Source organism: Mobula hypostoma, chromosome 6 (assembly GCF_963921235.1).
Source record: "Mobula hypostoma chromosome 6, sMobHyp1.1, whole genome shotgun sequence".
Lineage (NCBI taxonomy): Eukaryota > Metazoa > Chordata > Chondrichthyes > Myliobatiformes > Myliobatidae > Mobula > Mobula hypostoma.
In genome coordinates, this window is record NC_086102.1 from 187,608,168 (window position 1) to 187,634,264 (window position 26,097).

The 26,097-nt window shown below is 40.3% G+C and overlaps 1 protein-coding gene across 2 annotated transcripts in view; it reads right to left on the reverse strand.

Annotated features, from left to right (window-relative positions):
* Window positions 1-26,097, reverse strand: part of LOC134348689 (inactive dipeptidyl peptidase 10-like) — a 927,397-nt gene that overhangs the window by 268,136 nt on the left and 633,164 nt on the right. For both annotated transcript variants that reach the window (XM_063052476.1, XM_063052475.1), the window contains 2 exons: window positions 7,629-7,681; window positions 2,008-2,089 (listed from right to left, as the gene is read on the reverse strand). In XM_063052476.1, coding sequence (XP_062908546.1) covers window positions 2,008-2,089; window positions 7,629-7,681 — 135 coding nt within the window. The remainder of the gene's footprint in view (window positions 1-2,007; window positions 2,090-7,628; window positions 7,682-26,097) is intronic.

Here is a 26,097-nt window from a genome sequence, read left to right on the forward strand (position 1 = left end):
AGTTGGTAGAAGCTAGTAGAGATAGATAGACAGTTGAACACAGAAATTCCAGGTGGATTGCCATTTCAAAGAACAATCACTGTCTGAGGATGATTTCAAAGTACATTTAGTATGAAGACATGCATACTCTATACAACTTCGAGATTCGTCTCCTTACAGGCAGCCAGGAAACAAAGAAACCCAAAGGAAACCTTAAAAAAAATCCTGTCAAACATACATTGTGTAGAAAAAAATTATGCAAACAATAAAAGTAAGTAAATAAATATGCATTCAGAACTGAACTTCATAAACACTCACAAAATAGCCACAGACCCGGTCATCAAATACAACCACATCAGGAGACCATTAGTTGCAGACCACAGCCTTTGTTCAGCACAGAGACGAGTAAACCTCGTAGAGCAGTGAGCTGAACAGTGGCCTGTCTCTCTGTTCCAGCCCCAGTACTCTGACCTTGTCAGTCTGTCCCAGTGCTTAAACTGGCCAAACCTTGGACCATTCCTGGCTTTTGACCCAGGCCCTGTCACTTCAGTATGCTCTCGGGGCTGGGTCCCACTGCCTCAATTTGGCCCGTACTTAACATTTCCAATTCTGCCTGATGCTTAAATAGGTCAAAAATTTCAAAGTAAATTTATTATGAACATACATATATGTCACTAGATACGACCTTGAGATTCATTTTCTTGTGTTCATTCTGAATAAATCCAATAAGCATAATAGAACCAATAAAAGACCACACCAACTGGGTGGGCAACCAGTGTGCAAAAAACAACAAACTGTGCCAACACAAAGAAAATAAATCAATAAATTAATTAACTAATATCGAGAACATGAGATGAGTTTCATGAAAGTGACTATTTAAAAATTTCATAAGGTAAAATTTCCAAAATTTCTTTTCACAATTTGACATTTTCAACAAAAGTACTCTTTAAATATTACCAATCCATACCAATGCAGATTTTTAAAAAATTAGTATTAATCATTACCAATAGAATATTTTCAATATTTTGTCATCAATTGGCAATATAATGCACAGCAGATCAGGATTAAAATAAGGAGCTCAAAACACATGACAAATGTTCGGGGTTGTGAAATTATTAATATGGTGTAATCATGATCTATATCATATCGAAGGCTTGACAACCTCAATAAATTTCTTTATTGTGCAGTTTTCTATTGTCTGTTATGAATTCAAACAGCAATTAGTTTACAAAGGCTAAATAATTTTAAATATTAATTGTATCTAGACTGTTGCAAATCATTTTATAGGTCAAAAGTTCAAAGTTGAAAGTACATTTATCATCAAAGTATGTATGCAGTTTACAACTGTCAGATTCATCTTCCCCCAGACATCCAGGAAACGAAGAAGCATCATGGAACCATTTGAAAGAAGACATTCCACACCCAACGTGCAAAAAACAGAACAAATTGCCCAAACGGCAAAAATGTGAAAAAAAAACAAATTACAATACATCAGAGAGTTATTGAAATAGCCTAAGAATTTTCAGTTTTGTTCAGTTTAGCACTATATTGTTTGTTAACTGTAGGCTGTAGGGCCTACCTGCTCTGACCAAAATCGCACAAAACAAAAGGAATAACCAGTAACTCAAACCATATCATAATATAAACCACAGGGTCCAACCACAAACCATGTCGATTAAACCATGACCAAGACCCAAGACTCAGGCACCATCCTCTGGAGGGAGGGAGGGAGGGAGGGAGAGGGGGAGTGGGGGGGGGAGAGAGAGAGAGAGAGAGAGAGAGAGACTGACCAACCACAAGCACCTTCCTCCAGAAGGTGGACTTTTATATTGTACTTTTGCAGAAACCATATATCATTTACTCTGTTCTGAATTCATGTGCATCATATAGTTGAAGAAGAATTTTCACCTTCAGATTTTCTTCATTATTTTAACAACCCAATAATACTACAGTTAATATACTAAAATAAATACTATATGATTTTATTAATTAACAAATTATACATTATGCATGCAAAGTGACTCTTACCAGCTGTTGTCCTGCTATGCCCCAGGCTGCGTGCTGTAACACTGAATTTGCCACCTCTGGGGGATTGAGTTCTCTCACTTCCCTTTAATGATAAGAAAGGTAAGTTTAGTTTTGCTTTTGTTAAGATTGGTTGAATGAAATTAACTAAACTACTGTATTTGAAATCTATGATCTTCCCCTCTGCCATCCGATTCCTGAATGGACTTTGAAGCTTTGGACACTACCTTACTTTTTTTAATATATAGTATTTCTGTTTTTGCACATTTTTAAATAATCTATTCAATATACGTAATTGATTTACTTGTTTATTTATTACTATGTTTTATTTTATTTATTATTTTTTTTCTCTCTCTCTGCTAGATTATATATTGCATTGAACTGCTGCTGCTAAGTTAACAAATTTCATGTCGCATGCCGGTGATAATAAACCTGATTCTGATTCTGAAGAACTGCATTCATTGGACAAAATTCAGATTAAGTAAAAGTATGATTAAATTTGAGTAACAATATGAGTTAAATTGAGATTAAAATTCATGAAAAACATGTAATTAAATGAGCTATACTTTTTGGATTAATTTCATCAAACACGATCCTCCATTGTCTTATAACAAATTTAGATTCTTCCACTTCAGCTGGCAAGCAATATTTTCTCCAACGGTTGGCTGAGGCTGTGGTGTCTCGGGCTTAAACCCACCAAATTCCTTGTTAAGAAGTGTCTCAGAAAGTGACCACTGTCTGTAACAGTGACAGGACAGAATCTGTAGAGGAGTCATTTCATCATCAACCAAACACAGGTGGGAAGCCACCTGCACCACAAAGGAATCACACGGTTAGTTAAATCATATCATTTTTCCATTGGGAAAACATCCAGGATGGATATTTTTAGGGCATATTCTGGAGTAATGGAAAATACAAATATGTTCAGTCAACACACACAAAAAATTCTGGTGAACGCAGCAAGCCAAGCAGCATCTATAGGAAGAGGTACAGTTGACGTTTCGGGCTGAGACCCTTCGTCAGGACTAACTGAAAGAAGAGATAGTAAGAGATTTGAAAGTGGGAGGGGGAGGGGGAGATCCGAAATGATAGGAGAAGACAGGAGGGGGAGGGATGGAGCCAAGAGCTGGACAGTTGATTGGCAAAAGGGATACAAGGCTAGAGAAGGGAGAGGGTCATGGGACGGGCGGCCTAGGGAGAAAGAAGGGGGGAGGGGAGCCCAGAGGATGGAGAGCAGGCAAGTAGTATAGTGAGAGGGACAGAGGGAGAAAAAAGAGAGAGAGAAAAAAAGGGAAATAAGCAAAAATAAATAAATAAATAAATAAGGGATCTGTTCAGTATTCAGTTCAGAATGTGGATTGTAAATCGAATTTAAAATGCAGCTCAGAACAATGTCTTCCTGGGTTAAATTGTTTGCATGGGCCAAGTTGTTTGGCCAGTCTGTATATTCAGAGAGAGCAGCAATTAACATTCATTTGGGTGTCTGGAGTGTCGGTGTGAACAAGGAGGTGCTTGAAAATTATATGTTATTCAAAGGAAGCATTATGAATGCATTTGTAACTATAGAAATTTTCTTGTGTTACCTTTGATCCTTAGCATATAAAAATGTGATGTAATGTTGGGTCAGTGAGCCTCTCTCCAGGGTGACTCCACATGCTGTCAGCTTGTGTGTGCTGAATAAAGCCTGTTATACTACCAGCAGTAAATCCCTCTGGTGGCTCTTGTTGACAGTCATAACAGACATTAGAAGACTTGCTGGGCAATGCGCACTTTACACTGAAAAAAACACTAAGACTATAAAGTATGGCTATGCATCAACTAATAACGCTTAATAAAACTGTGGAAAAATGTTGTTTATTTCTTTGCCAATATATAATGCAATTGACAATGTTGGGCGTGGTGTTTTTTTCCTTTGTCTAGTTCACACAAAGGTCAAGTTTATAAGAAAATAAAGTCAGCAACTTCAATGAATAAATGAGGGACAATTTTCTCTGGAGTAATGGTTAAAGACAATATGCATTTTTTCCATCCTATGCATTGATGGTTGAGTTCTTTATTCCTACTTCGGTTTCTTGACTGTCAAAATTATGGACAAACATATCTCTGTTGCAAATACCTCTGATACATCTGTGTTTATAGGCCTTTTTTGCAGAAGTTACTTAATAGAGTCACAGAAAATTACAGCACAGAACTAGGCTCTTCAGCCCACCTAGTCTGTGTCGAGCCCTTTAAACTGCCTCCTCCCATCGACCTGCACTGGGACCGTAGCCCTCTGTACCCCTACTATCTACGTACCTATCCAAACTTCTCTCAAACTTTGAAATTGAGCTTGCATGCACCACTCACTCTCAAGATCCTCTGAATGAAGAAGTTTCCCCTCATGTTTCCCTTAAACTTTACACATTTCACCCTTAACCCATAACCCCTAGTTGCAGTCCCACCCAAAATCAGTGGAAAAAGCCTGCTTGCATTTACCCTATCTATACCCCTCATAATTTTCAATAGCTCTATCAAAGTCCTAAACCTGTTCTAACTAATCCCAGCTGTCTGCACAAAGTCTTCATCCTTCTATTTCCTGTTCACATCCCTTTCCACCCCTTCACTCCTTCTGCTTGTAGTGAGTTCCAAGCAGATACCATTCAATGTGTAAAAAGACTTGCTTCCTATGCGTCATTTAACACCCCCCCCCACCCACTGTAAAGCAGTGAAGCTGTGGCCTATGGTATTTGATGTTTAGAGTCAGAGAAAATTACAACACAAAAATAGGCCCTTTGGCCAGTCTCGTCCATGCTGAACCAATGAAACTATTACTCCCATTGACCTGCACTGGGACCATAGCCCCCCCTACCCCTACCACCCATGTACCGATGCAGATGTCACATAAATGCGGAAATTAAAGTCTGCATGCACCACTTGTGCTGGCAGATCATTCCACACTCATAAACCTCAGTGTGAAGAAGTTTTCCCTCATGCTCTCCTGTAAATGTATTTGACATTTCTACCCTATCTGTGCCTAGTACAATTCTGTATACTTCCATCAGATCTCCCCATAGCCTCTCCTCAGGACTCCCAGGTAAAACTGATCAGCTTCCCATCACAATCCAGTTCGATAATAACAACTTGACTGTTGTGTCAGCTCTCAATACCCTCTAATGAAGCAGAACACCAATATCTAATAGAGGTGTACTAACTGATTAGTAATTTGTTAACTGCAGGTTACAGATCATTAATTTAAGATCATGATCAATATGATGAACAAAATGGGTAGAAGAATTTCTTAAGCAACATACACAAGATGCTAGAGGAGCTCAGCAGGTCAGGCAGCATCTATGGAAAGGAGTAAACACAAGAGATTCTGCAGACACTGGAAATCCAGAACAACACATGCCAAATGCTGGAAGAACTCAGCATGTCAGCCAGCATCTATGGAAATGAATAAACAGTCAATGTTTTGGGCTGAGGCCCTTCTTTGGGACTGAGAAGGAAGGGGGAAGATTCCAGAATAAAAAGGTAAGAGGCGAGGAAGAGGATAGCTGGAAGGTGATAGGTGAAGTTGAGCGGGTCGGAAAGATAAAGGGCTGGAGAGGAAGGAACCTGATAAGAGAGGAGATTGGTCTATAGAAGAATTTCTTGTTGGGCAGAGAAATTGGAAAACATGACAAAATATATAAAGGACAATGGGAAGTGCAGCATTTTGGAACAAAGTCAATAAATAACATCATAAAGAACACTTAAAGCCCAGAGAATAGGTCTAACTTTTCAGAGAGCCAGCACAGGCATTTACAATTCTACAATATCTCTCAGCTGTAAAGCCCCATTTTGCCTACAATTAGATAAACAATTTCAATAAATAAACCACTACCATGAGGCTAATTTCCAAAACTGATCTAAATAGGATCTCTCTGGAACGAGCGGGATTTGCTTTTGCAGAAGAAATAAAATCTTAGCAATTTTAGTAAAGTATCTGTTACGATAGAGGAGAAATTCAGACAGCTATATGCACACACCTTTTTTTTAATGCTCTTGCTACAGTTAGAGTGGTTGCTATGGATACATATTTGCTTTTCTTTATAAAAAAAAGCAGCCAATCTCAAAATGCCACAGGTCAGACTAAAGCCGATGATGGGTTAACCAGTCAAATATATTTCAGTTATAATCACCAGTAATTATTTGTATTAGATGACTTTGATAGGAGTCACCTTTTCTGACTTCATGTACAATAAAGAATAAACCGCTTCCCCTTTCCCAAATTCTATTAATACTGTATATATTGAAAGTTAACATACAGAATTAATGGATATTTCCATTTTTACATACATCATACCGTGACATATTTATTGCATTATAATCCAGAGAGAAAAATGTAAACAAGGTGACTGAACCATTAAACCTTCCATTTCAACACTTCATCAGTGCTAGAGGCAAGAATGGATCAATATGTTGCCTCCAACAATTGTGTTCTGGAGAAGGAATGAAGGCAGCTTTCCCCCTGTTCATGATTTCTTGTTTGGCAGAAAATAATGTGGAGACCAACAAGTGATTCAGAGGAAATGGTAAACGTAAATGGGAAATAAAATGTAAAGCGTGAAATCTTAACATCGTCAGAAAATTACAGAACTTTATGACAATGAATATGGTAACATTATCCATGCAATGAAAATCAGACTAAATTCCACATGCCATGACACTGGAGTTTATAGGATATTTCAGGTCATATTTTATAAAAACAATAAGTTAAGGATTTCTGCCAACACCACCCTTTTCTTCAATGAGTTTCAGGCCCACACTTTTCTTTAAGTGAAAACATTTCTGCTTAATTTCCCTTTTAACCTTCCACCATTAGTTCAATCTAACTTTCCTAGTTATTAATCTCCATGCCAAGGGATATGTTTCTTGCCTCTTTGCCCTCATAACTGTACTGTTTCTCAATTTCTAGTATAAATTCCTATTCTTATATTCTATCTATCAGCCAATAGGGGCAAGTTTTTCACATGGGTGGGTGGTGGGGTGGAGATACGTCTCTACCAAAGGAGTTGTAAGGCACTCTTTCCTTCTGCTAGCTGCAAGTTACCCTTGGGTGAGGTGTAGCATCTGCTTAGCTTCTCCCCTCCACTAGATCAGGGTCAGGTGAAGCCATGGGAGCAGTTGGTGCACAAGTTCTGGTCATGCGACCACTGACACCAGGCAGACAATCTTCGAAGAGTATTGATAATGTCTGGAGTCGCCCATATTCTAAAGACACTGGCCAGAAGAAGGCAATGGTAACCACTTCTGTAGAAAAATTTGCCAAGAACAACCATGGTCATGGATAGGGCAACATCGTGAGGGGGCATCTTCCCCTTAGGCTCAGTCGACAGATTAAAGATAGATGGAAGATCACGATTGCTGTGGCACACAATGATGATGATTGATTCACTTGGCTTTGTCCAGAACGTTTAGTAAAAAGTAACAAACAGCCCTTCTGAACCACAATGCATGCACCTTTATAATCACCAACCCATCACCTAATGTCCTTTGCTCTCCGCCACATGCAATTTAAATGTTGTTGAATATTAAATTACATACTCAAAACGATGAAGAAGTTGAAACATTTTAAAATAGCTTCACAGAGATAGTTCACTGACCTGGTATGTATGTCATAAATAGCATATGATGCAGTGAAGGAGAAGTGAAAAACCTGCAGAAGATAAAAATACTGTTATACGGAGAACGGCCTTTGTGGACTTCTTCCATATACTGTACATTTACACTGTAATAAACATCATTTTCCCTTTTAATTCTGAAATCCAACAGAATGATAAATTCAATGTTGTGATTCCTAAATTTCCAAATTAATTCTCAAGGATAACATTGTTGTGAAAAATTATAATTAGCTGAGCCAGTAGATTTGTTTTAATTCTGATTGATTATTACTGAATGTCTTTTTAAATTCAAAATTATTATATTATAATTGATACTTACATAATTATAATTTTAGAAATTAATAAGAGGAAATGATAATTCAACTGCTAATAGTCTTTTATCAGTTCTAAACATAGGAGTAGATTAACATGGTACCTGCCAGAACTAGAACTACAAATAGCTAATATTTCCATTGACATTTGTGCCATAGCTGCTGCCACTCTCACAAGGCTTGTGGAGTACCTGTGTACAGCTGTGCATAGACTTCAAAGAACCATTAAACGTATTACTGATGTACACACGTGGGCGTATACAAATTAAGATCGTTTTAACACAGAGAAAATGCTGGAGGTACTCAGCACGTCAAGCAGCATCAATGGAAATGAACAAACAGTTAACGTTTTGGGACAAAACCCTTCATCAGCACTGGAAAGGAAGGGGGAAGATGCCAGAAAAAAAAGAAGCGGGAGGGGAAGGAGGATAAAGAGGGAAGAGGAAAGGATTTTTTTCATCAGAAGGAGAAATCAATATTCATACCATCAAGTTGGAACATGCTCAGAGAGAAAATAAGGTTTTGCTCCTCCATAAGAAGAGGCCAGGGACTGACATGAAGGAACCAGAATGGGAATATGAATGAAAATGTTTGGCTATCGGGAAGTTTCACTTTGGTGAATGGAGTCAAAGTGCTCAACAAAGCGGTCCCCCAGCTTAAGACAAAGTCTCATGAATCAGATAGGACACTACTTGGCAATCTGATGAGTGCAATGCTTTGCCTTGCTTTTCTAAACAGTATAGAATAAATAAGATTCTTAAAGTAACACAGGTGATAGGCAAAAGGGATATGAGAGGATATGGGACAGGGGTGTTCCATATCCTCTCGTATCCCTTTTGCCTATCACCTGTCCAGCTCTTGGCTCCATCCCTCCCCCTCCTATCTTCTCCTATCATTTTGGATCTCCCCCTCCCCCTCCAACTTTCAAATCTCTTACTCACTCTTCCTTCAGTTAGCACTGACGAAGGGTCTCAGCCTGAAACGTCGATTGCACCTCTTCCTAGAGATGCTGCCTGGCCTGCTGCGTTCACCAGCAACTTTTATGTGTGTTGCTTGAATTTCCAGCATCTGCAGAATTCCTGTTGCTTGCGGTTTTAAGATTCTTAAAGTGTCTGTTTACAATTCTTGTGGAGCAACCTCCTTAGCAATATTTCCCATCTCAGCTCTGAACACAGACCTACTCACTTGCCAGGCAGGACAGCCTCCAGGTCACCTTGCAGCTCGTGAGGCACACCACACATTGAATTGACATTTCCTGCTGACTGACGAGATGGTAATGAAATCCATAAAACCATTAGTTTCGGAGCAGAATTAGGCCATTTGTCCCATTGAGTCTCCTATGCTATTTCATCATGGCCAATCCATTACCCCCTCAGCCCCACTCTCCTGCCTTCTTCCCATATCCTTTCATGCCCTGTCTAATCAAGGATCTATCAGCCTTTGCCTTAAATATGAAGTCAAGGCAAGTTAAGATGTCAAGTTTATTGTCATTTAACTATACACATGTATATAATGTATATAACCACATAATGTATATAGAAATGAGACAACATTTCTCTGAACCAGGGTGTAAAGCATAGTAGTAACAGAACACATGATAAATTATGAAGGTAAGGATAAATCTGTAGATGAATCATGCATAAATAACAAACTATAGTGCATTAATATTAAATATTGTAAGGTACAGAACAGAACAACCTGTGACACTTCAAATATGATGGGGCAGGGAGTTCAGAAGCTTAATGGCCTGGAGGAAGAAAATGTTTCTCATCTTGACTGCTCCTGCTTTTAGGCATCATAGTCTCCAGCCTGAGTGTGCTGGATGGATGTGTGGGCTCCTGATAAATGTTCCTAATGGATGGCAGGGAGACCCCTAAGACCCTCTTAGTTGGTCTCACAGTCCTTTGTAGGGACTTCTGGTCTGACGCTTGGCTGCTCCCATATCAGATGGAGATGCATCTTGTCAGGATGCTCTCAAAGATGCTTCTGTAAAACGTAGTTAAGATGATGGTGGGGGGAGCCTTGCTTGCCTTAATCTTGTTAGGAAGTGGAGGCACTGCTGTGCCTTCTTCTTCAGGGAGGTGATATTAAGGGACAAGGGGAGGTCATCCTTGATGTGAACTCCCAGGAACTTGGTGCACTTAACTCTGTCTATGGAGGAGCCGTGTATTCGCAGAGTGGGATAGTTTATCTGCACCTTCCTGAAGTATACCCAATGGCAGCCTCTACAGCCACCTATGGCAACAAATTCCACAGATTCACCAATCTCTGTCAAAAGAAATTTGTCCTCACCTCTGTTCTAAATGGACATCACTCTATTCTGAGGCTGTGTCCTCTGGTCTTAGACTGCCCCACCAAAGGAAACATCCTCTCCACATCCACTCTATCGAAGCCTTTCAACATTCAATAGGTTTCAGTGAGGCCTTCCCTCATTCTTCTGAGTTCCAGTGAGTACAGGCCCAGGGTCATCAAATACTCCTCATACGATAAGCCTTTCAACCCCAGAACCATTCTGTGAATCTTCTTTGAATCCTTTCCACTATTAGCATGTATTTTCTTAGATAAGGGGACTAAATCTGATCACAATGCTTTAAACGAGGCCTCACCAGTGCCTTGTAAAGCCTCAACATTACATCCTTTATATCCATTCTCCAACCCGGCCTTGGCCTCCATCTGGTAGGCTGGCATGCGTTACATTGGGCGAGTTGCCTGCCCCTGTTGAGTCTACTACCAGATCCGTTGATGCTGGCACATCACTGGCAAATCATTAAAGGTATTTAAATCTTACATTTCAGAAATCATCTCTTCCACTGAATAATGAGTGTCTCTTGAGCAAAAGGAATGAATATACTGCATTACTGCCTGCTCTCAGGCGGAGTAATTAAGCTCAAAGAGTTAACTCTGATGGGATTTCTACCATCTTTAGGAGCAATTTGGAGATCACTATTCTTATAAATATTTCACTTTTCCAGTACAGTGAAGTAATGAGTAGTACCATTTAAGTGAATTCAGTAACTTTACAAGCATTGCATATTTTGATTAGAACTTGAAAGGGAATGTAAGTCTTAGGAAAAACTGAGCAGGTTACATCCTTGAAATGAAAGGCATGAATACTTAAGACTTTTCATTCCAAAGCCCCAAAGGAAAAGACATGTATTTGGCAAAATAATAGCTTACAGCACAGATAAAAGTTTTCTATAACCTGATCTCCCAGTCGGTTTTTAAATTCCCACAATGCATTCTATTGATACTCATTTACCACTGAGCTTGCTTTACCAAATCATATTCCCATGTTCAAACATTTCATTTTTTTCCTGAACAGAAATAGTTCATCAGTATTTCTTGTGTAAAAGTACATCTCTCATTAATCGTTTCTGAACAATTTTTAATTTGGTTTCACCACCAGAGAGTTGAGTTGGATGAAGTAGATGTTTCAAAAACATGAAAACTTGTATTATTTTTTGCATGTCCCCTCTAATGCGCTGTGTATTTTGAATCCTTTCCATTTTCCTTCCAATTCTATTCAACCAGTGCTTTAAAAAGTAACACCTACATACACAGAAGAGATTCTGCAGTTGCTGGTTCACCAGTAAGCAATATCTAAGAACTTTACCTAACACTAACATTGGTAAACTTGAAGAATTCTGGTGCACTCAATGCATTCACTAGATGATGTCCCATCTGGAGGCATCATCATCATCATCATCAGGTGCCATGCCCATTTTGAGCTTCGACTCCCATGGCCCACATACTCCAGTTTCCGGTCAAGTGGATCGATTCATTGGTATTCATTTCCAGTTCTCTGGCTGCTGTATTCATCATTATTTGTCTTTGCCTTCCTCTTGCTTTCTTCCCTTCAATCTTTCCCATAATTACCGTGCATTCTAACTCCTCTTTCCTAATCACGTGTCCAATGAAGTCACGTTGCCTTTTCATGATCTCGTACATTATTTCTCTTTTTGTGTTTGCTCTGTTCATGACATCCTCATTAGATATTCATTTCGTCCATGATATTCTTTGCATCCTCCTCAAAAACCACATCTCCATTGCTTCAATTTGTTTCCTCATGTAACTAGATATTGTCCAACATTCTGAGCCATATGACTTAACTGGATATTTCAGTACTCTGAGGCCTAGTTTAGTATTGGTCAGTATACTCTTCATCCTCGTAAAGGTGTCTTTTGCCATCCCTGTTCTTCTTTTGATGTCCATGTGGCACCTGCCATCTGATGTCACCCAGCTTCCTAAATAGCAAAAGTTCTGTACTTGTTTTATGTCTTCCCCATTTATTTTCAGCCTTCAGATAGGATTCTCCTTCTTTTTGGATATCACCATATATTCTGTCTTTTTGCAATTGATAGATAAACCCATTTTTACACTTTCTTCAACAACTCTATCAATTAAGTTTTGTTGTTCTTCCTCTGTACTTGCAATTAACACAGTGTCATCCGCATATCTAAAATTATTGATGTTTTCACTGCCATCTTTGATTCCCAAGACATGTCTTATTTTTTGTAATATTGTTTCACTTTACACATTAAACAAATCAGGGGAGAAAACATGCCCTTGTCTAACGCCTCTCTTGATTTTCATAAACTGACTCACTTCTTCATCTATTCTTACAGCGGCAGTTTGTTCCCAGTACAGATTTCTGATTAGGTGGAGGTCTTTCGAATCTAGATCTAGAGTTTCCTGTAATATTTCAAATAACTTATTGTACTTCACTTTATCAAATGCTTTTGTGTAGTCGATAAAACAAACAAACAAATAGGAAGGCATAAGAGATAAATAAACACAAGAGATTCTCAAGATACTGGAAATCCAGAGCAACATGCACACAAATGCTGGAAGAACTCAGCAGGACAGGCAGCGTCTATGGAAATGAGTAAACAGTTGACTTTTTGGACTAAGATCCTTGACCACCTCTGCTGCAGTTAAAATACTATCGTATCAGTCTGGTATTTACCCAGATAACATCCTGACCAATGAACACTGCATGTTAAAAATTCCATCCATAATTCCATTAAGCTGTCGGCATGATATTATAGATGGGTTATTCAGCTAAATTTAGTAGAACTGAAAGTAACCATTGTTTAATTAAATTTATAGTTCCTTCATTACATATATATATATTAGCTCCAATAATAAAACCTCAAATTCTACTTGTTTTAGTATGGTTCATTCATTAACAAATCATGACTGTCTGTTTAGAGGATCACTCTTTTTCTGTTCTTCAATATCCATAACAAACCTTTTAGCAAGTGTATGTAGGTTAGTCCAAGCTTGCAAGAGAGCTTTAAAACTATTTATATCATACAGCTGTGAAACAAACTGCATCAATTAGACCAAGTAAAAGGTCACAGCCAAACAGTTCTGTATTGGCAGAGAACTGAGAACAATGATTAAGTAATTGTGGTAACCCCTTGAGTTGGGTTTAGAATTTAATAGTCAGTTTACCAATTTCATAATTTAATTGTCACACTGTATGTCTACACAATTTGTAATAAAACAGCTATAAATAATTGGTAAAATAAATGAAGTATGGGTGGTGGGGTGGAGACACATCTCTACCAAAGGAGATGTAAGATGCCCCTTCCCCCCGCCAGCCTGCAGGTCACCCTAGGGCAAGGCGTAGCATCTGCTTAGCACACCCCCAACCTCTGATCAGAGCCTGGTGAAGCCATGGGATCAGGTGGTGGATGGCCAGATGGTCGTATGAGCAGCTGGAGCACATCACAAGTCCTGGTTATGTGACCACTGATGCCAGGCAGACAATCTCTGAAGAGTGTTGATAATGACTGGGGGCACCCGTCTTGTAAAGACTCTGTCCAGAAGAAGACAATAGGAAAGCAGTTCTGTGGAAAAATTTGCCAAGGACAATCATGGTCATGATCACCCATATCATATGACACGGCACGTAACGATGATGATATAATGCAATAAGATTAATCTCCGAAAGCTTCTGTATGATTTTAACGGATCACCTGAAATGATATCCAAGACTAAATATACTCAGTTATGACTTCCCAAGAAAGCAAGAGAAAATCAAATCTGAGAGAGAACACTTATTTCTCGAACGATTAGTGTAAAGAATATCACTGATTAAGCAATTAATTTCATTCAGAATAGAGGCTGGAATGTGAAATAGGATCAGGGCTACTAATGAATCTGTTGGGTCTTGAGGAATGCTCTATTGTAGGGTTCCCAACCCTTTTTTATGTCATGGACCAGTGCCATTAAGCAAGGGCCTGTGAACCCCCGGTCGGGAACCCCTGTTATATTGTATAAAATAAACACTTCCACATCTACTCTCAATGCATACAGTACTGTGCAAAAATCTTAGGCACATACATATAGTTAAGATGCCTAAGAGTTTTGTACAGTACAGAAGCAATTTTATGTATTACACTGTATTGCTGCCACCAAAAAAAACTAATTTCATGACATATGTGAGTGATGATAAACCTGATTCTGATATGGGTCTCCATTGTGGACTGAGAGTGGGAAGAGGGCAAGGAGAGGGGAATCATGGTTGGGAAAAGGGGAAGGGGGAGGGGAGGGAGTGGGAAGCACCAGAGAGACATTCTGCAATGATCAATAAATCAATTGTTTAGAATCAAATGACCTTGCTGGTGTCTCAAGGCTGGGTGTGTCTGCACCCACTCCATCCCCCTGGCCCTGGCATTCATTTTCTGCCAACTGAACTGAACTACAGCTCTCTCATGCTGCTTTGTCCTCACCATTCAAAACATCCCATGCTTCTGCCAGAATTACAAACTTGCTGACCACTCCACATTGAAAATACAGTACTGTGACTTTGACACCCTAACTGTATAGATGTACCTAAGACTTTGTTTACTGGCAAGCGTTTTTGCCATTTTTGTATTTTAATCTTCTTTTGGTAGATGAAGTACTTTGCTATATGTATTGGCATCACACTGTGTTTAAACCCTTTCCAGGGTCAGAATACATCGAAAGAAAGTATAAGTTAGGAGCAGATGTAGGCCTCCCAATCACTACAGCCTGCTTCATTGTTTAATAAAATCATGTATGCTCTATTTATCATCTGAAGTCTATGTTCTGATTTACCTGCAGGAATATTTCACCCCCATTCTTTCAAATATTCATCTATCTGCCTTAAAATATAGATATTCAAAATGCTACTTCATCTTGCAGGGGTTACCAGTTTTTTTAATACCATGGACCAATACCATTAAGCAAGATGTCCATTGACCCCAGGGCAGGAAACCCAAAGTAGGAGAAAAATATATCCCCAGCTCTCTTTTAAATGGGAAGTTCTCATTTATAAACTGACTCTTTGTTCTAGATTGGCCCACAAAAGGAAATATTCTTTCAACATCCATCCTGTCAAGACCCTTGAAAATCTTATATGTTTCAGTTAAGTCACCTCTTGCTTTTCTGAAATCTAGTGTACGTATAAGCCCAGCAAGTCCAGAATGAAACAAGCCCTTCTCTGAGCAAATTCATCCATTTAAAATAATAAGTGAAGATTCAAAGTTCAAAGTAAGGTTATTATCAAAGTACCTGTATGTCACCATATACAACCCTGAGATTTATTTTCTTGGAAGCAATCACGTTAAATCGATAATAGAATAATAACCATAACAGAATCAAAGAACGGCTGCTCCACCTTGGGTACTCAACCAGTGTGCAAAATACAAGCTGTGCAAATACAAGAAGAAAGAAATAATAATAAATAAATAAGCAGCGAATATTGAGAAAAAAAGATGAAGAATCCTTGAAAGCGATTCCATTGGTTATAGGAACATTTCAATGATGGGGCAAGTTGAGTTGAGCGAAGTTATCCCCTTTGGTTCAAGAGCCTGATGGTTCTGGGGTAATAGCTGTTCCTCAACCTGGTGATGTGAGTCCTGAGGCTTCGGCACCTTCTTCCTGATGGCAGCAGTGAGAAGAGAGCAGGGTCTAGGCGGTGTGAGTCTCTGATTATGAATGCTGGTTTCCTGCGACAGCTCAATAGACAATAGACAATAGACAATTGGTGCAGGAGTAGGCCATTTGGCCCTTCAAGCCAGCACCGCCATTCACTGTGATCATGGCTGATCATCCACAATCAGTATCCAGTTCCTGCCTTATCCCCATAACCTTTGATGCCGCTATCTTTAAGAGCTCTAACCATCTCTTTTTTGAAAGCATCCAGAGACTTGGCCTCCACAGCCTTCTGGGGCAGAGCATTCCATAGATCCACCACTCTCTGGGTGAAAAGGTTTTTCCTCAACTCCGTTCTAAATGGCCTACCCCTAATTCTTAAACTGTGGCCTCTGGTTCTGGACTCACCCATCAGCGGGAACATGCTTCCTGCCTGCAGCATGTCCAATCCCTTAATAATCTTATATGTTTCAATAAGTTCCTCTCTCAGCCTTCTAAATTTCAGAGTATACAAGCCCAGTCGCTCCAATCTTTCGACATATGACAGTCCCGCCATTCCAGGAATTAACCTTGTGAACCTACACTGCACTCCCTCAATAACAAGAATGTCCTTCCTCAAATTTGGAGACCAAAACTGCACACAGTACTCCATGTGTGGTCTCACCAGGGCCCTGTACAACTACAGAAGGACGTCTTTGCTCTTATACTCAATACCCCTTGTAATGAAGGCCAGCATGCCATTAGCTTTCTTCACTGCCTGCTGTACTTGCATGCTTGCTTTCAGTGACTGATGTACAAGAACACCTAGATCTCGTTGTGCTTCCCCTTTTCCTAACTTGACTCCATTTAGATAATAATCTGCCTTCCCGTTCTTATCACCAAAGTGGATAAACTCACATTTATCCACATTAAACTGCATCTGCCATGCATCTGCCCACTCACCCAGCCTGTCCAAGTCACCCTGCATTCTCATAACATCCTCCTCACATTTCACACCTGCTGCTGCACCCAGCTTTGTGTCATCGGCAAATTTGCTAATGTTACTTTTAATTCTCTCATCTACGCTCTATGTGTAGATGTGCTCAGTAGTGTGGAGAGCTTTGCCCTCATTACGGTGAATACTGAAATTTCAAAAGAAGTTACTTTCCCTTCTTATATACCAACAAAGTGTTAGATATTCATACATTTGAAAACTTTACATTAAATTACCTAATTTTTGATAAGTGATTCAATTTGCCTACTATCACAACAGGTCAAGATCAGATGCCATTTCACTCAGCTCTGGAACACCTGGATAATCTATAATCTTCATTGTCTACAGTTCAGAATTCAATATTATCATTCCCTTGAATCTCACTACTAAGTTCCAAGATCAACGCCTTCATACCACCCTGTGCAACTGGATCCTTGATTTTCTCACTGGCTGATCCCAGATACAATGGATTGACAATAGCATTTTCTCCACACACACCATCAGAACAGATGCAACAAAAGTTTGTGTGCTTATACCCCTACACTAATCACTTTATACATATGATTTGGAGGCAATACAGAGGTCCAATACCACACTTACGTTTGCTGATGTCACCATTATTGTCGGCTAAATCAAAGGCAGTGACAAATTAGCATATAGGAGAGAGATTAAAAATTCGGCTCAGTGGTACAACAACAACCTCTTACTCAATGTCAACAAACCAAACAGCTGATTACTGACTACAGGAGGAGGACAAAGCTAGCGGGGCTTCCCAATCTTTTTTACGCCATGGACCCTTACCATTAATCAAAGGTCCGTGTACCCCAGGTTGTGACACCCTGAGAGGTCAATGAGCCAGAACTCACCCTGAGGGTGGCCTCATCTTGGCACAAGGGTAAAACTAATGGCCCAGTTACTAGCTAGATATGCACGGATATATTAAAGACCCAAACTCAGGTGAGTTGGAAGTAGATTTGCGTTGCCTACAGAATTTGAGCAATGTTGATTGATACAACAGTTAATTAAGCAACTCCTCCATTTGATCTTAATTTGGAATTACAGAAGATTAGGAGTGTCAAAGGAATCGTATAACTATTGCCCGAGTAAACAGAGCAAGTTCATTAAGATAAGAAAACAATTCTGATCTGTTGAGGCATATATCACAAGGCTTTAATTAGTGATCACAACAGCTTAACTAAAACTCCATTACCGCAAACAAATGGAATGAATATAGATCAGGCTGATCCATATTTGTTTGCTCCATTATGTTTAATACTTCATTTACACAGATGTAGAATCTACTAATCATTATATTGACACAGCTATCACTGTTTTACACCTCCCAACATATCAAGTATGTCAGAATTATAAGCAATACTTGCAACACATATTATTGACTCAAGACTTTGTAAGACCGCAAGTCATTTGGCCCCTCGAGTCTGCTCCGCCATTCCATCATGGCTGATCCATTTCCCTCTCAACCCCTTCTCCCCGCAACATCTCATTGCCTAACTAATCAAGAACCTATCAACCCCCACCTTACATACACCCAATGACATGGCCTCCACAGCTGCATGTGGCAGTGAATTTCAGAGACTCACCACTTTCTAGCTGAGGAATATCCTCCTGATCACTGTTCTAAATGGATGTCGCTCTATTCTGAAGTTGTGCCCTCTGGTCCTGGATTCCTCCACCGTGGGAGACATCCTCTCCATATCCATTCTATCTGGGACTTTCGAATATTGATTCAATAGGGTTCAGAGACATCCCCCCTCATTCTTCTAACTTCCAGCAAGTACAAACCCAGAGCCATCAAATGCTGCTCATATGATAACCCTTTCATTCCTGGTATCATTTTCCTTTGAACCCCTTCCAATGTCAGAACATCCTTTTTTAGGTAAGGGACCCAAAACTGCTGACAATACTCCAAGTGAGGCCTCACCAGCGCTTATAAAGCCTCAGCATTACACCATTGTTTTTATATTACAGTTCTCTCAAAACGAATGCTATCATTGCATTTCCCTTCCTCACGACCAACCTAACCTGCAAATTAACCTTTAGGGAATCCTGCAAGATGACTCCCAAGTATCTTCCCACTTCAGATTTTTGAATTTTCTCGCTGCTTAGAAAATAGTCCACACTTTTACTTCTTCTTTTATTCCTTCTTCCAAAGTACTTGCCCATACACTTCCATTTGTGATCCATCTGCCACTTCATTGCCCATTCTCCTAAGCTGCCTATCCTGCTTGTTGTTCTCTCAAAGAATTCCAGCAGATTTGTTCGGCAAGATTTTACTTTAAGAAAATCATGCTGATTTTGCCCTGCTTTATCATGTGCATCGAAATACCCCAAAACCTCATTCTATTCCAAAGCTAGAGAGGGTTCAATGAGGTTCAATGATTCCAGGCTTGTCATATGAAGAGCATTTGATGGCTCTGGGCCTGTAATCACTGGAATTCAGAAGAATGAGGGGCGACCTCATTGAAACCTATTGAGTGGTGAAAAGCCTTGATAGAGTAGATGTGGAGAGGATGTATTCTATGGTGAAAGAGTCTAGGACCAGAGGACACAAACTCAGAATAGAGGGTTTTCCTTTTAGAATGGAAGTGGGAAGGAACATTTTTTTGCCAGAGAGTGATGAATCTGTGGAATTTGTTGCCACAGGCAGCTGTGGAGGTCAGTCTGTATGTATATTTAAGGCGGAGGTTGACAGCTGCTTGATTGGTAAGGGCATGAAGAGATGAGGGGAAAAGGCAGGAGATTTGGGTTAAGAAGAAAATTGGATCAGCCATGATGAAACAACGGAGCAGACTCCATGGGTCAAATGGCCTAATTCTGCTTGTATGGTCTTAAGAATCAACTCCAACATCTTCCCAGCCACTGAAGTCAGACTAACTGGTTGATAATTTCCTTTATTTTGCCTCCATCCCTTCCTGAGGAGTGGAGCGACATTTGCAATTTTTCAGTCCTCTGGAACCATGCCAGAAGCTACTGATTCTCCAAATATCATTACTAATGCCTCTACCATCTCCTCAACTTCCATTTTCAGAACCCTGGGGTGTAGACCATCTGGTCCAGGTGTCTTATCTACCTTCAGACCTTTCAGCTTCCCAAGCACCTTCTCTCTAATAATAGCAACTACGCTCACTTCTGCCACCTGACGCTTTTGAACTTCTGGAGTACTACTAGTGTCTTCTATTGTGAACACTGATGCAAAATACTTATTTAGCTCATTCACCATTTCCTTGTCCTTATTACTACCTCTCCAGTGTCATTTCCAGTGGTCCAAGATCTACTCTTGCCTCGGTTTCACTCTTCATAAATCCAAAACATATCTTTTGTTTCCTTGCTGATATTATTGGCTAGCTTCCCTTCATAGTTCATTGTTTCCTTCCTTATGGTTTTTAAGTTGTCTTTTGTTGTTTTTTAAATGCTTTCCAACCCTCTAACTTCCCGCTAATTTTTGTCCTATAATATGCCCTCTCTGGCTTTTATGTTGGCTTTGACTTTCCTTGTCAACTACAGTTGTGCCATCCTGCCTTTAGAATACCTTTACCTTCTTTGGGATGTCTCTATCTTGCACCTTCTGAATTGTTCTCAGAAAATCCAATCATTGATTCTCTGCCCTTATTCCTTGTTAGTGTCTCCTTCCAATCAACTTTGGCTAGCTTCTCTCTCATGCCCCTGTATTTCCCTTTACTCCACTGTAATCCTGACACATCGGACTTTAGCTCCTCCCTATCAAATTGCATGGTGAATTATGTCATATTATGATCACTGACTCTTTAGGGTTTCTTAACCTTAAGCTCTCCAATGAAACATCATTCATTATGCAACACCCAATTCAGAACTGTGTCTCCTCTTGAGGGCTCAACCACAAGTTGCTCTATAAAGTTATCTTGGAGGCATTCTAAAAAATGTCTTTCTTGGGATCCTCACCAACCTGGTTTTCCCAATGTATCTGCACTTTGAAATCTCCCAAGGATATTGTAACATTGTCCTTTTGACATACGTTTTCTATCTACCGTTGTAATTTGTAGCCCACATCCACTGTACATAGGCCTGTATATAACTCCCGTGTATGGGTCCTAATGCCCTTCCCTTGGACAACATCGGTGTCGTGGAGAGGGGAGACTTGCAGCATGGGCAACTGCCGGTCTTCCTTACAACGTTGCCCAGGCCTGCGCCCTGGAGAGTGAAGACCTTCCAGGCGCAGATCCATGGTCTCGCAAGACCAACGGATGCCTAAAAATAACTCCCATCAGGGTCTTTTTACCCTTGCAGTTTCTGAACACAGGTACTAAAATGGTTGTTGTGATGCATCTAGTGTGGTAGTATAGTGGGTAGTGCTTATGGCTCTTATTTTCAGCTTCCACCACTGGCTAGCAGTCTTGCGAAAAGGAGTGCTGAATGAGGAAGTCTGTCCGTGACAGTACATAGCCTCTCCAACAGCAAGCCTCATGTAGTGCCTCCTTGCTGACGACATACGGAAACTGAACTCCTTTCGGACTCAGGCTAAACTACAGAGGACAGGGAGGAGGTCTAGCCCCTGCACACATAGCATGAAGGCCCACCAGTGTGTCAACACACCCTGGTGCTCGTAAACCAGATCCCCAGCTATGGGTAATTAGCCCCACTGCCTTGTGGGTAGCCTCAGGAGAGATGAAGGCTATGGAAATAAACCCAGACAGTAAAACCAGAGTGGAGCCTTCCCACAGCTACTGCAGCCAAGCTGATGCCAGACATATTGTTTCATAAGCTTTCATTTGGACTGCACTGGTGAGGCTGAGAGGGGGATCTTCACAGCTGGGCATCTTAGGTTCTCTATGCATTCCACCCAGGCTTGTGATGATGATCATCGTCACCCATTGTCCTTCAGGATGGACGGATGCCAAACTTCTTAACACTACCCATAAGGATTTTGCACCTTCTGATCCTATGTCACATCTTTCTAAGTATTTGATTTATTTTTTCCAACAGAGCCACCCCAACCCTCTGCCTTCTTGTTTGTCCTTTAGATACAATGTGCATCATAAGACCATAAGACATCTGAGCAGAATTAAGCTATTCAGTCCATTGGGTCTGCTCTGCCATTCCATCATGGCTGATCCAGATCCCATTCAACCCCATACACCTGCCTTCTTGCCATATCCTTTGAAACCCTGACCAAACAGAAAACTATCAATTTTCACTTAAAGTATACCCACAAGCTTACCAGATACTTACCTTGCCTAAGCCTATTCTCACTGAAACTTAATGAGCCAAAGCCTCCCCACTCTAACACAGGTCCTCTCCAACAATGGCCTCTCTGCTTGTCTCTGCCATATTCTTATTTGCCCTTGCTAATGAAAAGCAATTTGATTGGACCACCAGAAGATGCTAAAAGCCCGCGAATGCCGCTTTTTTTTATCAAATTGCGATTCATTAGCAAGGGCAAATAAGAATATGCCTTTTTAAATTTCACTCATTGAGCTGTGAGTCACCTCTTTTCTCACTCCCAATTTGATTGGGCCACGAGAAAACACGGAAAGCCTGCAAATGCTCCTTTTTAAGCCTGTTTTTTAAAATCCATACATAGGTATTGTACTAATTTCTTGACATAATTTAATATCATGTTGCAGAACAATTGCACTTTCATTGGAATGCAGCAAGGTTACAAGATTAATTTCTTTTGATCTGAGCAAAGCAATAGTGTTAATAGCAGCAAATACTGTTCCTCAGCATGAATTGCTAACAATGCCATTGTCTTGCTCTTCAGTACTGATAATACCTCAGGAATTGCTGGCATAGCATATGGTTGTTTAGAAATTAATGGGTTATCTTTTTTTAAAGTACATATAGATTTGACAAATAATTGATTTGATCTAAATGGTATTTGGTGTGTATGGTTTATATAATATGATATCACAGAAGAAGAGGTGAATAATACTGCACTGCTTCATAAACTTCCAATATGTTAGGCAGACAGCAAGCAGAGTACACTACCTGCCATATTGCTCTGCAAAGCCCAGACTCTCTGCTTTTTCAAATACACATAATAGGCCTTATAACTTTTGGTGGTGGCATCAAATGAGTCTACCCAACCGGCACCCATCTGCTGCTCTTGGTATTTATTCTCCCCACTACAGGTGCACAATGGCTGAGCATACAAAAGCAACAAAAGTTCCTTTTCTGTACTATTCCAGTGGTGCATCACAGAGTTGTGACTCTATCAAGGACATCAGCTGTATGGGAACACCACTATCTTCAAATTCCCCACCATGAGAGACATTGCAGAGAGACATTGATAGGATGCAGAAGTGGGCTGAGAAATAGCAGATGGAGTTCAAACCGGAGAAGTGTGAGGTGGTACACTTTGGAAGGACAAACTCCAAGGCAGAGTACAAAGTAAATGACAGGATACTTGGAAGTGTGGAGGAGCAGAGGGATCTGGGGGTACATGTTCACAGATCCCTGAAAGTTGCCTCACAGGTGGATAGGGTAGTTAAGAAAGCTTACGGGGTATTAGCTTTCATAAATCGAGGGATAGAGTTTAAGAGTCATGATGTAATGATGCAGCTCTATAAAACTCTGGTTAGGCCACACTTGGAGTACTGTGTCCAGTTCTGGTCACCTCACTATAGGAAGGATGTGGAAGCATTGGAAAGGGTACAGAGGAGATTTACCAGGATGCTGCCTGGTTTAGAGAGTATGGATTATGATCAGAGATTAAGGGAGCTAGGGCTTTACTCTTTGGAGAGAAGGAGGATGAGAGAAGACATGATAGAGGTGTACAAGATAATAAGAGGAATAGATAGAGTGGGCAGCCAGCGCCTCTTCCTCAGGGCACCACTGCTTAATACAGGGGGACATGGCTTTAAGGTAAGGGGTGGGAAGTTCAATGGGGATATTAGAGGAAGGTTTTTTACTCAGAGAGTGGTTGGTGCGTGGAATGCACTGCCTGAGTCAGCGGGAGAGGCAGGTACACTAGTGAAGTTTCAGAGACTACTAGACAGGTATATGGAGGAATTTAAGGTGGGGGGTTATATTGGAGGCAGGGTTTGAGGGTTGGCACAACATTGTGGGCCGAAGGGCCTGTAAAGTGCTGTACTATTCTATGTTCTATGTTCTATGACCACTAAGATGTTTTGGAAATATTTTGCTGTTCCTTTATCATCCCTGGCTCTATGTCTTGGAATTCTCCATTTAATAGCATTGTGGGAGTACCTTCGCCGATAGCTTTAACAAAACAGCTCTCAACCATGACCCTCTTAAAGGGCAAAATGAAATGGTAAGAAATGTTGGCTATGCCTATGATATCCACATCCATTATTGGATATAAAATCTGAAATAGTTTGAATTAACCCTTCTATACTTCTGGATTTCATGATTGTTCTTATCATCTTTCAAGGCATAGAATAGCATGTGTAAATTGAAAGCTTTGTGTGCAGGGGAATATGACTCAATATATTGTCACCAATTTAAAATATTTAATAAGTCCTCACTCACTTAAGCATTTCTATTTCTCATGTACTCGAGTCTGAAATAACGGTTTTATCAGTAGAAACTTATTCTTTAATATTTGGAATGGTTTGAGCACTTTTTGTGGGAAATGCTCAAGGATTTTCACCATTCAAAGGATATTTGCATTTTCAAATTCTGATGAACCAGCATTTGTCATTAGTAAGATTAACACAAATTTTAACTTACTACTCATCAGGAGTTTAGTAAGTGCTATAAAACTGCTGGGTATGTAAAATACATAAAGAAAACATTACACACTGGAAACAGTTAGCAGATCATCTATACCAAGACTTTTTTTTCCTCTTGTCACACATTCAGCCTAACTTCCTAAGTATTTCCAACCATTTATTTTTTTTGGAAATCATTGAATTTTTGCATGGGTTATTTTTTTAAAGATACAACAACCTAGAGAGTGACATTCAGATAAATTACATAGAAACATAGAAACATAGAAACATAGAAAATAGGTGCAGGAGTAGGCCATTCGGCCCTTCGAGCCTGCACCGCCATTTATTATGATCATGGCTGATCATCCAACTCAGAACCCAGCCTTCCCTCCATACCCCCTGACCCCTGTAGCCACAAGGGCCATATCTAACTTCCTTTTAAACATAGCTAATGAACTGGCCTCAACAGTTTGCTGTGGCAGAGAATTCCACAGATTCACCACTCTCTGTGTGAAGAAGTTTTTCCTAATCTCGGTCCTAAAAGGCTTCCCCTCTATCCTCAAACTGTGACCCCTCGTTCTGGACCTCCCCAACATCGGGAACAATCTTCCCGCATCTAGCCTGTCCAATCCCTTTAGGATCTTATACGTTTCAATCAGATCCCCCCTCAATCTTCTAAATTCCAACGAGTACAAGCCCAGTTCATCCAGTCTTTCTTCATATGAAAGACCTGCCATCCCAGGAATCAATCTGGTGAACCTTCTTTGTACTCCCTCTATGGCAAAGATGTCTTTCCTCAGATTAGGGGACCAAAACTGCACACAATACTCCAGGTGTGGTCTCACCAAGGCCTTGTACAACTGCAGTAGTACCTCCCTGCTCCTGTACTCCAATCCTCTCGCTATAAATGCCAGCATACCGTTCGCCTTTTTCACCGCCTGCTGTACCTGCATGCCCACTTTCAATGACTGGTGTATAATGACACCCAGGTCTCGTTGCACCTCCCCTTTTCCTAATCGGCCACCATTCAGATAATAATCTGTTTTCCTATTTTTGCCACCAAAGTGGATAACTTCACATTTATCCACATTAAATTGCATCTGCCATGAGTTTGCCCACTCACCCAACCTATCCAAGTCACCCTGCATCCTCTTAGCATCCTCCTCACTGCTAACACTGCCACCCAGCTTCGTGTCATCCGCAAACTTGGAGATGCTGCATTTAATTCCTTCATCCAAGTCATTAATATATATTGTAAACAACTGGGGTCCCAGCACTGAGCCTTGCGGTACCCCACTAGTCACCGCCTGCCATTCTGAAAAGGTCCCGTTTATTCCCACTCTTTGCTTCCTGTCTGCTAACCAATTCTCCACCCACACCAATACCTTACCCCCAATACCGTGTGCTTTAAGTTTGCACACTAATCTCCTGTGTGGGACCTTGTCAAAAGCCTTTTGAAAATCCAAATATACCACATCCACTGGTTCTCCCCTATCCACTCTACTAGTTACATCCTCAAAAAATTCTATGAGATTCGTCAGACATGATTTTCCTTTCACAAATCCATGCTGACTTTGTCCGATGATTTC